Source organism: Rhinoderma darwinii, chromosome 7 (assembly GCF_050947455.1).
Source record: "Rhinoderma darwinii isolate aRhiDar2 chromosome 7, aRhiDar2.hap1, whole genome shotgun sequence".
Lineage (NCBI taxonomy): Eukaryota > Metazoa > Chordata > Amphibia > Anura > Rhinodermatidae > Rhinoderma > Rhinoderma darwinii.
Window position 1 is genome coordinate 56,459,247 of NC_134693.1, and position 14,238 is coordinate 56,473,484.

General features: G+C 44.5%; 1 protein-coding gene across 1 annotated transcript in view; it reads left to right on the forward strand.

Annotated features, from left to right (window-relative positions):
• The first annotated feature begins 8,667 nt into the window (after window positions 1-8,667).
• FNDC7 (fibronectin type III domain containing 7) overlaps window positions 8,668-14,238 on the forward strand; it is a 30,293-nt gene continuing 24,722 nt past the window's right edge. The window contains exons 1-2 of the mRNA XM_075832486.1: window positions 8,668-8,929; window positions 11,328-11,413. Coding sequence (XP_075688601.1) covers window positions 8,668-8,929; window positions 11,328-11,413 — 348 coding nt within the window. The remainder of the gene's footprint in view (window positions 8,930-11,327; window positions 11,414-14,238) is intronic.

The following is a 14,238-nucleotide window of genomic DNA, read 5'->3' on the forward strand; positions in this document are numbered from 1 at the left end:
AGCTTCATTAAATAGTACCCGCAAAATGCCAGTGTCAACGTCTACAGTGAAGAGGTGACTCCGGGATGCTGGTCTTCAGGGCAGAGTGGCAAAGAAAAAGCCATATCTGAGACTGGCTAATAAAAGGAAAAGATTAATATGGGCAAAAGCACACAGACATTGGACAGAGGAAGATTGGAAAAAAGTGTTATTGACAGACGAATCGAAGTTTGAGGTGTTTGGATCACACAGAAGAACATTTGTGAGATGCAGAACAACTGAAAAGATGCTGGAAGAGTGCATGACGCCATCTGTCAAGCATGGTGGAGGTAATGTGATGGTCTGGGGTTGCTTTGGTGCTGGTAAAGTTGGAGATTTGTACAAGGTAAAAGGGATTTTGAATAAGGAAGGCTATCACTCCATTTTGCAACGCCATGCCATACCCTGTGGACAGCGCTTGATTGGAGCCAATTTCATCCTACAACAGGACAATGACCCAAAGCACACCTCCAAATTATGCAAGAACTATTTAGGGAAGAAGCAGACAGCTGGTATTCTATCTGTAATGGAGTGGCCAGCGCAGTCACCAGATCTCAACCCCATAGAGCTGTTGTGGGAGCAGCTTGACCGTATGGTACGCAAGAAGTGCCCATCAAGCCAATCCAACTTGTGGGAGGGGCTTCTGGAAGCATGGGGTGAAATTTTTCCCAATTACCTCAGCAAATTAACAGCTAGAAAGCCAAAGGTCTGCAATGCTGTAATTGCTGCAAATGGAGCATTCTTTGACGAAAGCAAAGTTTGAAGGAGAAAATTATTATTTCAAATAAAAATCATTATTTCTAACCTTGTCAATGTCTTGACTATATATTCTAGTCATTTTGCAACACATTTGATAAATATAAGTGTGAGTTTTCATGGAAAACACAAAATTGTCTGGGTGACTTTTGAACGGTAGTGTATATATATATTTATTTCAAGCTGTTGCTCCTACACTGTTAAAGATTATTTGCCGAATTTACTTCAGTAAAGGGTTAATCACAACAACTGCTGAGATATTTATCGCCTGTCCACCTGCACCTTACAAATTGGCACTAGTCGGCAAGATAGACATAAATATGGTGACTGAAGGGGCTACATTATCCTCCAGCCCAGCACATCCAATGATCCACATGGGAGCACTGTTGAATTTTCTACCAAGGTTCAATGAATCCAAATTTGTAGTTAGAAGTCTGGCGAGAGAGACTAAAGGGGTAACCCAACTATGTAATGTGGCCCCACACCTTAAAGCAGAAATGGCCATAAGCATAAAGAGGGTGAGGCAAGAAGGACAGTGTTATTACAACCTGCAAGAGACAGCGTGCTACAAAAGAGAATTCGCAGTTCGCAGGAGTGTTGTTCAACCTTACCAAAAACCAGACCATAGAGTTGGCGGCACAGACCCTGTGGCAGAATTTCATCTTGCCTTAACGGTGTCATGCTCAGTAACACTTGAACCAGCGGCCTGTTTAGAAGGAAAAGTGATTGAAGAGTTCTGCCGACTGTACAAGATAAGGAAGACATGCACTACACCCTACCACCCACAGGGAAGTAGCGCCTGCGAGTGCCTAAAACAGACTTTGTTACAGTAATTGAGAACCCTTGAAGACCAGGTGAAAAAGAGGTGACTAGACTACATTGCTGAACTGGCATGGGTTATGCAACAATACAGTGCATTCTGCCATAGGTTACTCGTATTCTAAAGCTTTTAACTTCCTTTATCTTTATACACATTTAACAGGGTTCTGTACTTTTTAAATTTTGTGTACTTCGAGATAATGAGATAAATTAAATGGTTTGACTCTCCATGACAACCACTTTTCAATTTGAAACCAGCTCGTGAGCAGCTAGTCGCTGCGGGTCTGGCTTCAAAAACTCCCAGGGCTGAGTGATTATTGCTGTGGAAAGATACCACTGACCTTACATTTCCCCTGCAGTGGTAGGTACAGAGAAATGTAGTATTACATGCTGGCCATTAAAATGAATGGCCAACCATGTAACACATAGATGGCACAAAACTGCCAGAACGAGAGCCCCGTTTATGATGTCTAATCCTGTAATAATACATGGTAAGGGGTTGTCCCATTAATAGCATTTTGCAATGTGCCAATGTCACGAAGCGTCTGTGGACCCACTGGGCCGTACCGCCTTGGCGGTAAGGCAGCTGGCCAACAGGGCGCAGGTCAGAGTCTATAGGTATATAGGTACCTGTGGCAGCACGGACAGTAGCTTGGCAGGAACTAGGCAGCAGGTAGACGTCAGGCGTGGAGAAGCAGGACAGGCGTGGTATCCAGCACAGCACAACTACAGTTAAGCACGGCACTAGATCAGGATACAGGTTACAGGAACAGGAAACACGGGGAGCAGGAAACACTAGGGGACCAATTGCATAGACAAACTATAGGGAACACAACAACGCTCAGGCATAGAACTAGGGGGCTGGACCCCTCTTATAGTCCAGGGTACTCACGGGTCAAAGTTCGTCCATGAGGTCCGGTGCGCGTGCTGCCCCTTTAAGAGTGGGCACGAGCGTGCGCGCGCGCGCACCCTATGGGATCCGGCAGAGGTGAGTGGACGCGAGCGCTGTCGTCTCCTGAGGAGGAGGCTGGGGCCAGCGCCTGCCGACTCATGGCTGCGGCTGTCAGGGGGGAGGTTGGAGCTGACAGCCCGCTGCCACAGACATTACAGTATCCCCCCCTCTTACGCCCCTGCTTCTTGGGACTAGAGCGAGAGAGAAACTTCTTCAGAAGAGTAGGGGCATTGAGTTTCTCCTCTGGCTCCCAGGACCTCTCTTCAGGATCGAACCCCCTCCAATCCACCAAATAAAAAGTATTTCCTCTCACTCTCTTGGTGTCCAAGATCTCCTTGACCTCAAAGATGTCCGAGGGGCCGCTGGAGGCAATCGCAGTGCTGGGAGTCTTGGAATAGTAGTTAAGGATCACTGGTTTCAGGAGGGAGACATGGAAGGAGTTGGGAATCCTGAGGGTAGGAGGCAGCCGAAGCTTGTTGGCGAAACGGTTGATCTACTGCAGGATCTCAAATGATCCGAGGAATCTGGGGGCAAATTTACATGACGGCACCCTCATTCGGATATTCCTAGACGACAGCCAGACCTTAGTGCCAGGAAGAAACCGAGGAGGCTCTCTTCTCCTTTTGTCAGCCTTCCATTTCATGTGGTCCACTGCCATTAGGATGGAGGATCGAGTCTGCTGCCAGATCTGCAAAAAGTCTCTAAACGTGGAGTCAGCTGCAGGTACATCAGAAGTATCAGGCACCGGAAGAGGAATTTGTGGGTGCTGGCCGTAGACAATGCAGAACGGTGTATTCGTAGTAGACTCGCTGGTGTGATTATTGTATGAGAACTCCGCCCATGGGAGCAGCTGCACCCAGTCATCATGCTGCTTGGAGATGAAGTTGAGCAGGCAGTTCTCCAAAATCTGGTTGATCCTCTCAACTTGACCATTAGACTGAGGATGGTAGGCCGAATAAAAGTCAAACTTCACGCCAAGAAGTCCGCAGAGGGCTCTCCAGAACCTTGAGGTAAACTGAACCCCCCGATCAGACACAATATGCTGCAGCAAGCCATGCAGGCAGAAGATGTGTTGAATAAATAACTTGGCCAACTGAGGAGCAGAAGGAGGACCGGTCAGAGGAACGACGTGGGCCATCTTCGAAAATTGGTCCACCACCACCCAGACAGCACTGCATCCAGCAGGGAGAGGCAGGTCCGTGATAAAGTCCATCGCTATATGCTGCCAGGGAGCATTGGGCACAGGCAATGGCTGGAGCAGACCAGCAGGTCTGCAGTGGGTGGCCTTGTTGGCTGCACATACAGCACAGGAAGAAACTAAGTCCACAATATCCTTGGGCAGAGTGGGCCACCAGAAATGACGAGCAATCAAATCCCGGGTCTTACGTAACCCTGTGTGACCTGCCAGTCTAGAGGAGCGTCCCCAGCAGAGGATTCTTCCATGATCAGCCAGGCGCACAAAAGTCCTCCCTGGAAGAATGTCCCCAATTTGCAGGGGATTGACCGAGATAATGCAAGATGGATCGATAATGTTCTGTGGTCTCTCAATGGTGCCTTCTGTCTCGAAAGACCTGGAGAAGGCATCGGCCCTCACATTCTTGTCGGCCCGGCGATAATGAAGCTCAAACTGAAACCTTGCAAAGAACAGTGACCACCTGGCCTGACGAGGGTTCAGCCGTTGGGCCGTCTGGAGATAGGTCAGATTCTTGTGGTCCATCTAGTAGATATCTCCACTCTTCCAGAGCCAATTTGATGGCCAGTAACTCCCGATACCCAATCGAGTAGCTGCGTTCTGCGGAAGAGAAAAGCTTGGAAAAGTATCCACATACCCTTGACTTGCCCTTGGGACCTCTCTGGAACAGGAGTGCACCAGCACTGACAGAGGATGCGTCCACCTCCAACGAGAACTGCAGAGAGACATCCAGATGATCGAGGATAGAGGCTGACGTGAAGGCACACTTCAGGCTATTGAATGCAGACTCTGCCTCGGGAGTCCACACCTTGGTGTTCATGCCCTTCTTAGTGAGGTTAGAGATTGGAGAAGTCAGTGAGGAGAAGTTTGGAATAAACTGCCTGTAAAAGTTAGCAAATCCCAGGAAGCGCTGTATGGCCCTCAAGCCTGAGGACGTGGCCACTCCAGGACAGACTTTACCTTCTCAGGGTCGATCCTGAGACCTCGATTCGAGACGATGTAGCCCAGTAAGGGTAGAGCATCCTTGTCAAATACGCACTTCTCCAACTTGTCGTACAGACGATTCTCCCTTAACCATAGAAGAACCTGACGGACATGTCTCTGGTGTGTCATAGGATCTGGGGAGAAAATCAAAATGTCATCATCAAGGTAGACTGCAACACAAACATAGAGGGGGTCACGAAAAATGTAATTCACAAACTCCTGGAAGACCGCGGGAGCATTGCACAGGCTGAAGGGCATTACTAGATACTCATAGTGTCCATCACGGATGTTAAATGCAGTCTTCCATTCATCACCCCGGCGAATCCGGACTAGGTTGTAAGCCCCACGCAGGTCTAGTTTAGAAAAAAAAATTGCACCACGTATACGATCAAACAGTGTGGAGATCAGTGGCAACGGATATTTATTCTATTCGGGGAGGAAGACTTTCGTCTGAAGCCCCTTTCTATGTTCTCTTTCCCATAGGAGGACATGGACAGAGTCTCTGGCAAGGAGAGAGGATATACCCTACCACGGGGAAGGGATGCACCAGGAATCAGTTCAATAGGGCAGTCATACGCCAGATGTGGAGGCAATGTCTCCGCCTCCCTCTTGCTGAAGACGTCCGAAAAGGCAGCATAATGACCCGGCAATCCTGCCAATGACCGAGGCAGCGAAAGCTGAGCCGAACGAATCCGCACCAGGCAACGACCTTGACACTCAGGGCACCACTGGAGAACCTCTCCAGAATTCCAGTCCAGAACTGGGGCATGCAGACGGAGTCAAGGCAGGCCGAGCAACACAGGGTTAACAGCTTTGGGCAGGACATAGAATGACAGAAGTTCGGAGTGAAGAGCTCCCACTTGGAGCCTCAGTGGCTTGGTCACAGCTATAACAGAATCTGGCAGAGGTAGTCCATTTACTGAAGACACTGTCAACGGGCTCTCCAGAGGGGTGGTGGGCAATTGCAGAAGGTCCACCAGATCTCTGCGGATGAAATTAGCAGTGGATTCAGAGTCCAGATACGCAGAGACCTGATGCGTTCTCTCGCCGGACACTATTGTCACAGGTATGGACAATTTAGATGGAAGTCCATCTTTACCCAAGGTCGTCAATCCAAGCAACCCTAGGTTTTGGGATTTTTGGGGGCACAGGCGCACCAGATGGCCATCGAGACCGCAATAAAGACAGAGTCCAGATGTGCGTCTGCGTTGTCTCTCTTGGGTAGATAACTTATACTGATCCGTTATTACCAACTTCTTAGGAGGATCGACATCTGAGGACAGCAGGGGTTGCTGCAACGTAGGAAGGGCTCCCTCCCGTTAAACCTCTTAATGGAGTTCACGGATCCGTATATCAATCCGGGCAGACAGAAGGATGAGGTCATCCAGGGTAGACGGCAGATCCCGGGCGGCAAGTTCGTCTTTAATTCTGGAAGATAGTCCATGCCAGAATGCAGCCACGAGAGCCTCATTGTTCCATAAGAGCTCTCCCGCCAGGGTGCTGATGTGGATGGCATACTCATTCACGGAGGTGTCTCCTTGGCGTAGGTTAATCAAAGAGGTCGCTGCAGATGAGACCCATCCAGGCTCCTCAAACACCATGCGAAATGTCCGGAGGAAGGCAGGGAAGTCACGGGCCTCTGTTTCTTGTCTCTCCCAGATAGGGTTCGCCTATGCAAGAGCCTTTCCGGTGAGGAGAGAAATGATGAAAGCGACCCTGGCACCATCAGACGAAAATGTCCTAGCATACAGGCTAAAGTGGATCTGGCATTGATTAAGAAAACCGCGACAGGTACTTGCTTCTCCATCATAGCGGTCAGGAAGTGGCAAAGAAACACGTGGGTCAATACTGCCAAGAGGTGTAGACTGAAGATCCACATTGCCAGGAGGTGTAGTAGGAGGAACGGCAGCTTGTGCCTCCTGCCGACGTGCAAGAATGTTCAACGCCTGGAGGAGTTGGTCCTGTCGAGACTGGAGGTCCAGCATATCCGCTCGCATCTCCTGTGTCGTCGTCATAGTCTTGAATCGACCAGCGGGGTCCATGGCCTGAGCGTACTGTCACGAAGGGTCTGTGGACCCACTGGGCCGTACCGCCTTGGCGGTAAGGCAGCTGGCTAAAAGGGCGCAGGTCAGAGTCTATAGTTATATAGGTACCTGTGGCAGCACGGACAGTAGCTTGGCAGGAACTAGGCAGCAGGTAGATGTCAGGCGTGGAGAAGCAGGACAGGCATGGTATCCAGCACAGCACGACTACAGCTAAGCATGGCACTAGATCAGGATACAGGTTACAGGAACAGGAACAGGAAAGACTGGGAGCAGGAAACACTAGGGGACCAATTGCATAGACAAACTATAGGGAACACAACAACGCTCAGGCATAGAACTAGGGGGCTGGACCCCTCTTATAGTCCAGGGTACTCACGGGTCAAAGTGCGTCCATGAGGTCCGGTGCGCACGCTGCCCCTTTAAGAGCGAGCACGAGCGTGCACGCGCATCCTACGGGATCCGGCAGAGGTGAGTGGACGCGAGCGCTGGCGTCTCCTGAGGAGGAGGCTGGGGCCAGCGCTTGCCGACTCGAGGCTGCGGCTGTCAGGGGGAGGTTGGAGCTGACAGCCCGCAGCCACGGACATTACAGCCAATTCAGTCCACAAGCAGCTTTCATTGGGACCATGAGTTTATGGAGGTGATGTGTTTATTGACAACTGCATCTACATCTATACTACATTGTTATGCACATATAGTCAAACACTAGGCTAAATGGATATGTGTGTACGTGTAAATAAATGTACAATTTTGTGCTTAAAGAGAACCTGTCAGCAGTTTTGATGCCTGAAAACTGTTGACTGAGCCATATATAGGGGAGGAGAAGGGCATTTTAATTATACCTTTTTTCTTAGTCATGCAAGTTGCATGACCGAGAAATCTACATTTGATTTCACCGGCGTGGCGGTCGCAAGTGCTGCTATTTGCTCTAAGTGAAGACTCTAGGGGCCAATTGTCAGCATGCTGGAGTCATCACTCAGAGCAGAGGGGCGGGACTTGCACATCAAGTGCAATATTTAACAATGTTTTCTCGGTCATGCAAGTTGCAAGACCGAGGAAAAAAAGGTATGTTTAAGATGGCCTCCCCTATATCGCATCAAAACTGCTGAGAGGTTCCGTTTATTTATACAAGCACAAGATTAAAAAAGTGCAGGACAAGCTATGATGGACCAACTCTAGTTTTATTGGAACTCTTCCTCTCTTAGTTTATGGTCCCAAATAGAAAATACATTGAGCCCTAATTTTCCACTATAGTCTCTTTTGGTTTCCTCTTACCTGGGAGCAAAACTACCCAGTCTGCCTTTAAAATCTATGTCTGACTCCCTCAAAATTTGGTCGTCATATATTTGTAGATACAAATGGGTTCATCTTTTCCTTGTCCAATTCCAATTACAAACTATTCAGTCTTTCATTCCCCATATCCCTTTGCTTCCTTGGGAGACAGTTGGACTGAAGACACTTTCTAATTTTTATACAAACGGAAATGTTCAGTCCTCTGCCACAGTATCCAGCACCTATGACCTTCCTCCTGGGTTATTCTATCAATATCTCCAAATCAGACATTTATTGCAGTCACTGTCCTTTCCTAAAAAGACAGATAAATTATCAGAGTTTCATAAATACTTATTTAACAGGCGAGGTTTCTCAAAGGGTCTCCCCTGCAGCTACGATCTTCTATTGCATAAAGGTATCAATGAAAATGCTACTCATATCGTGAGGTGGGAGCGTGAGATGGGGGAATTGTTTTCCATAGAGCAGTGGTCCAAGGCCTCTAATTGGATCATAAAACATTCTAAATGTATTAGTCACATAGAATTTGTGAGGAAAATCCATCTGAGATGGTACCTAATATCGGCTAGATTCTCCCATTTTTTTGTGTGAAATTTTAATACTTGCTGGAGGGGATGCCGACATATAGGTTCTACTTTGCATATGTGGTGGTCCTGTCCAGTGGTAATTTCTCTTTGGAAGAAGTCCTTCCAGCTCATAATTATACCTATTCAAAGAAACCAGAACTGGCCATTCTGGATGTAGGTTTGGAGGATATTCCTTCAGACTTTAGAATAGTAACACATCACATTCTTATAGCAACCAGAATGGCCATTGCCAAGTCCTGCAAGTCTCCCATCTCGCCTCCCATATCGGAAATTATTAGAAGAGTAAACAGTAACTTATCATGAAACGCTACTTTTACAAACTACTGGTGCACACAACTGTATATTAAAGTCCTGGCAATTTTGGATGTGCTCAGAATATTTTACATAATGCTTCTTGTGTATTATCCTGATTATGTCTGATTTTTACACTATATATGGCACAGTATGTGTTTACATATGCTTTTTCTATTCTTTTTCACTTGGCATTTCAGTTTTGTTCACAAAGATCTCAAAATGTTTAGAGATCTTGAGACCAGTGGTCCATTTGTATGTTGTATTAATATAAAAATCTTCCAATAAAAAAAAAAAGTACAGGACACCTTTAATGCAAATGTAGCTATTGCCTACTAATAGTTTGCGTTAGTGTTTTCTTTGACAGATAAAATAAACACAATACAATTGTGAGAAATCATCATGGACAATGAATCAATAAAGCGGTCTGGATTAATTTAGCTCTATTTTGATTCAGATTTTAGTACACCTTTCTATGTTGAACACTTGAGCGTGGATATTTGCACTACTTTCTCTTTTTTCTCACACAATAGCTTGAATTTCTCTTCAAAAGAGGTTTGTTCACCTTAGGATACAGTATCCCACAGTATATACCTTTGCAGCCTCCACCCACATTCTATCAAAAACCTTAGAGCAGGTTCTGAGACTTAGAGAGCATTGTTTATAGCAGCTGTGAGTGGTGTTTTATGAAGGAATAGATGCAATACAAGTCAGAAAATGGAAACAAGAACCTCATTTTATCTTTCCCTCCTTCATCTTCTGCTCCATGTATCTACCTCGGTAAGTAATGACCTTTTTTATTTGTGCGGCTGTCGTAGTTTGTGCTAGTGTGTTGTAATGAGTGACCACTTATAATAGAAATATAATTATTATAAAATTACATTTACTACAAAATGTTTCATTTGAACATTAAAAAGTCTACAAAAAATTTCTTAGAAAGTGAAGAGGTAACAAATTTTTTTATTTTCCAGAATATATATTATGTGCAATATGTAATAATAACAATATCAGTGGGTGAAGCTAGCAAACTTGTAGTTAAAAACTGTGCATTTTAATTTCCACTACAATTATTTGTAAACATTGGAATATAAAGCATGTTTGGTCCCATTCTCTCTGCTCATTCTACTATTATTGCACCCACTTGAAAGTATTAACCATCTACTGAATATCCTATACTTTGAGACTTATAAAATATCAACATGTTTCCTAAAATATTTCTAGGTCCTACTTTAGACTAGGAACAGTATCTACCACTTGTAATGTATTTTCACACTTTCGTATGCAGGGTAAGATATGTTCCTTTTAGGCATTAGTGCAGAAACAGCATTTTGTATGGAAAACACAGACCCACCCATACTCAGTTACTATAGAAGCATCTGTGTAAATTATTCACCTTGGTAATCTACCTACAAAGGTGCACACGTACATACATTTTAAGGAAAATGTCCACTGGGAAATACTTATAACAACAACCTTAAAAGGACACTAACTTTTCATACAATTTATGCTAATCTGATAGTATACCGGATATAGAGCAATTTTGTAATTTAGTTACTGTTAAAATTTTGTTATTTTATCTATGCAAATTCTTTGTGAAATTACTGTTACTAGGTGTCTCCCTTCCTGTAATTTGCTGTCCACCACCTATTGTCAAGCCAAATTTTGTCTCTAGTTACAGAGCATAATTGACGGTCTGTAGAAGGTGGGGGGGGGGGTCTTTTCACTGCCTGACAATAATAGTCTATGGAGAGCAGAGTAGGAGGAGGGAGCAGAGAGAGAAAGAGACACAGGCACGCTGCCAATATAAGTCTATGGAGAAGGGAGGGGAGCAAGAGTAGGGAGCAGAGAGAGAGTAAGTCCGATAAAGACACACTGCTAATACAATTTTATGGAGAGGAGAGGGGGAGCAGGAGCAGAGTGAAAAAAACAGACAGATGCTGCAGCTTCCTGGTAAGTTATATCTCACCCCAGTGCTGGATTCTCAGCTATATTGCTCATTACTGCTGTATAATCTCCTTCTTGCTGAACTCTACAAGGAGGCATGACTTAAAATGCGACACTGTGTGTTAACAATGCCCCAAACTTTTGGCGTAAACTAAGTTAACTAACAGGTGATATAAGGTAGAGAGAAGTGTCTAGCAGGTCCAGTAAGCTGCACCACATTTATCCTACAGCATACACCCCTTTAATAAATTTGGTGCATTTTCGGACTGCCTAGCCTTAATCTTTGACCGTATTAATAATTATGCCCCAATGTATAAATTGTATGCAGTAAGCGTCCAAGCTCAGCCTAGTGGTGACTTCAGGCAGCTATAATTTTATCGTTCAACTATAAAAAACTCATAAAAAATAAAATAGAGCTCTGACCCTATAAAGATATTCTGTACCATTTTTAGGTTCGACATTCACTTTTAGTCTTACCTTATATGACTCTAAACCAAGAGTGCACAACACTTTCTGTTTCAAAGACCACACTCCCAAGGTCAGCAATAAATCTTAAAGGAGTATTCCTATTTTAGACATTTATGGCATAGTGACAGTGTATGTAATAAATGTCTAATATGTGGGGGTTCCATTTCTGCGACTCCCAACTATCAGAAGAATGGGAGTCTCTTGCTCCATGCATTCCAGCTACACAGAGTCCCACACAAAAAATTGTCAGCCTGTCAATGCCCCCTATAACAGTATTAGACACACAGTTTCCACCATTGGTGCAAACCACAATGGTAGGGGGCCACACAGAATGGAATTGCAGGCGGCATGTGGCCCCCAGGCCAAAGTTGTGCACTTCTGCGCTAAACCTTATCTTAAGATAAAAGGTTTGCCTGCGCAAAAAGGTTGTGCAACTCAAATTGCCAAAAGAAATCAATGCAAATGTTGTGATACCATAACTCACATGTCAAAGATTATGTGAAATTAAATCACTAAAGAGAATGCACAGAAATGTAGGCGCATACATTAAAAATTGGCAGTTATCTGCATTTCTGGATTCTTTTTCCTTAGAAACATTGACTTTGCTGGACTCTGTAGAGCTGGTTATTATTTAGCAAGAGACGCTAAGATATAACATAATAAGATATGATATTACAATAATTGGGCAGCCAAAGGGGGCTTCAACAGATGAACCCTAATCCTCCACCTAGCTCATCAGTGGTAGACCCCCTGTGAGTAAAGTTTTTGGTGGTCGGAAATTTTTAGATAGTGTTTTTCTTCAATTGAAATGCGCTATGATTTTTTTACAATAATATGATTCATAATAGTAGAATTATAGAAATAAAAAGCTGGTACTATACTAGGGTATATATTTGTGCCACGGGCATTTTCATTAGAATTGACTTTTCTGTGTAGTAAGTCCATAAAAGCATTTTAACAATTATCGCAATGGTTTGCTATAAATTGCTAATCGGTGGTCCAACCTCAGGGACACCCACGATTCAGAGAAGGAAGTGGCTGAGGTTCCATCAGCATTTTTTTTTTCTGCACAACACCACTCCCGTCCATTGCAGACAGTACCTGCATCTCGGCTGTGTAGGGAAAAATTCTAGCAACCAGAAGGGCCCCAGCGGTCGTATCTAGCTTTTACCCCTTTAAATAAAACCAATCACCATAACACACAGGCTGATTTTACACACACACACACACACACACACACACACACACACACACACACACACACACACACACACACACACACACACACACACACACACACACACACACACACACACATATATATATATTTATAAATATATAGGCATGTATGTGCATGGGTGTACATAATTAGCCTATGTTAGTTTATGTTTATTTATGTACTATGTGGACGATATCTACAATATTATCCATTGTTTGCTTGATTTAATATTGTCGTTTTTACACACTTTTTCATTCAGGTGTCTTTTTTGTTGGCAGAATTTCATTAATGCCAACTTTGCTGAACGTAAAGAGTGGAGAAAGATTTGTCAGGAATTCCAGTTATCCTTAGGGAAAGATTATCTGTTCTTCCCCAAGATATAGAACGATGAATAAACCTTGTTTGTAAAGGTCTCCAGCTGCTCTAATATAACTTGAACAGACGAATCCTATGTAAAATGTTATGTCTATCTATACTATCTGGCCAAAACTATGTGGACACCTGACAAACTTGTTGGCTATCCTGTGGCAATACCATGTATGTTAATATCGAACTGGGCCAGCTTTTGTGGCTATAACAGCCTTTACTCTTCTGGGAAGGCTTTTCTCAAAATGTTGGAGTGTCTATGGGAATTTCTGTGCATTCAGCCAAAAGAGTCAGGCACTGATGTAGGACAAGTTCTGGCTCATAATCAGCATTTCAATTCACCCCAAAGTTGTATGACGGGGTTGAGGTCAGGTGCAGTCTAATCATGTTCCGATACACCAAACTCATCAAGCCATGTCTTTCTGGGCATCGCTTTCTGATCAGGGGCACAGTCATGCTGTAAGAGGGCCTACCCCAAACTTTTGCCACATACAATTGTTTAAAATGTCTTTGTATGCTGTGGCAATAACATTACCCTTCACTGGAAATAAGAGGCTTAGCTCAAACTCTGAAAAATAGCCCCCCATTTTCTATACTACATACAATTTTAGCGTAAGTGACACTAAGCATTCTGGTAGGTAGGCTTATCTTAGAAGCCGCCAATATTCGATCATCAGGCTGCCAGAAAGTGAGCCATGATTCCTCACTACAGAACACGTTTCCACTGCTCCAGAGTCCAGTGGTGGCGTGCTTTACCCTGCTTGGCATTTCACATGGTGATCTTAGGCTTGTGTACAGTTGCTTGACCATGGAAATTCATTTTATGAAGATCCTGACACACAGTTCTTGCACTGGTGTCACTTCCAGAGGCATTTTGGAATTCTGTCGGGAGTGATGCAACAGGGGATATTTGCGCTTAAGCACTCGGTGGCGGGCTGTGTGAGTTTATGTGGTCTACCGCTTCATGGCTGAGCTGCTGTTACTCCGAGGTGCGTTCACTTCACAATAATAACAAATGGCCAGGGCACATCTGACAAATGTGAAATTTCATGACCTGACTCGTGTGCTTGATTATATATTCCTGGTCTGTATAACAGTCATTAGAGGGGAGAAGTACTGAAGTCTACTCTATTTCATACACTCACCTATCAAAACTGGCATTAATGGAAGTATTAGTGGATATCAAGGCTTCATTTGTTAAAAGTTACAGTAGGAAGGTGGAAAGGTCATTTGCTAATACTGAGCCAAATCTGCATTATCCGGTCTGTCACCAGATAGGAACTTTCTCATTTTCATGAATGAGCAGATTC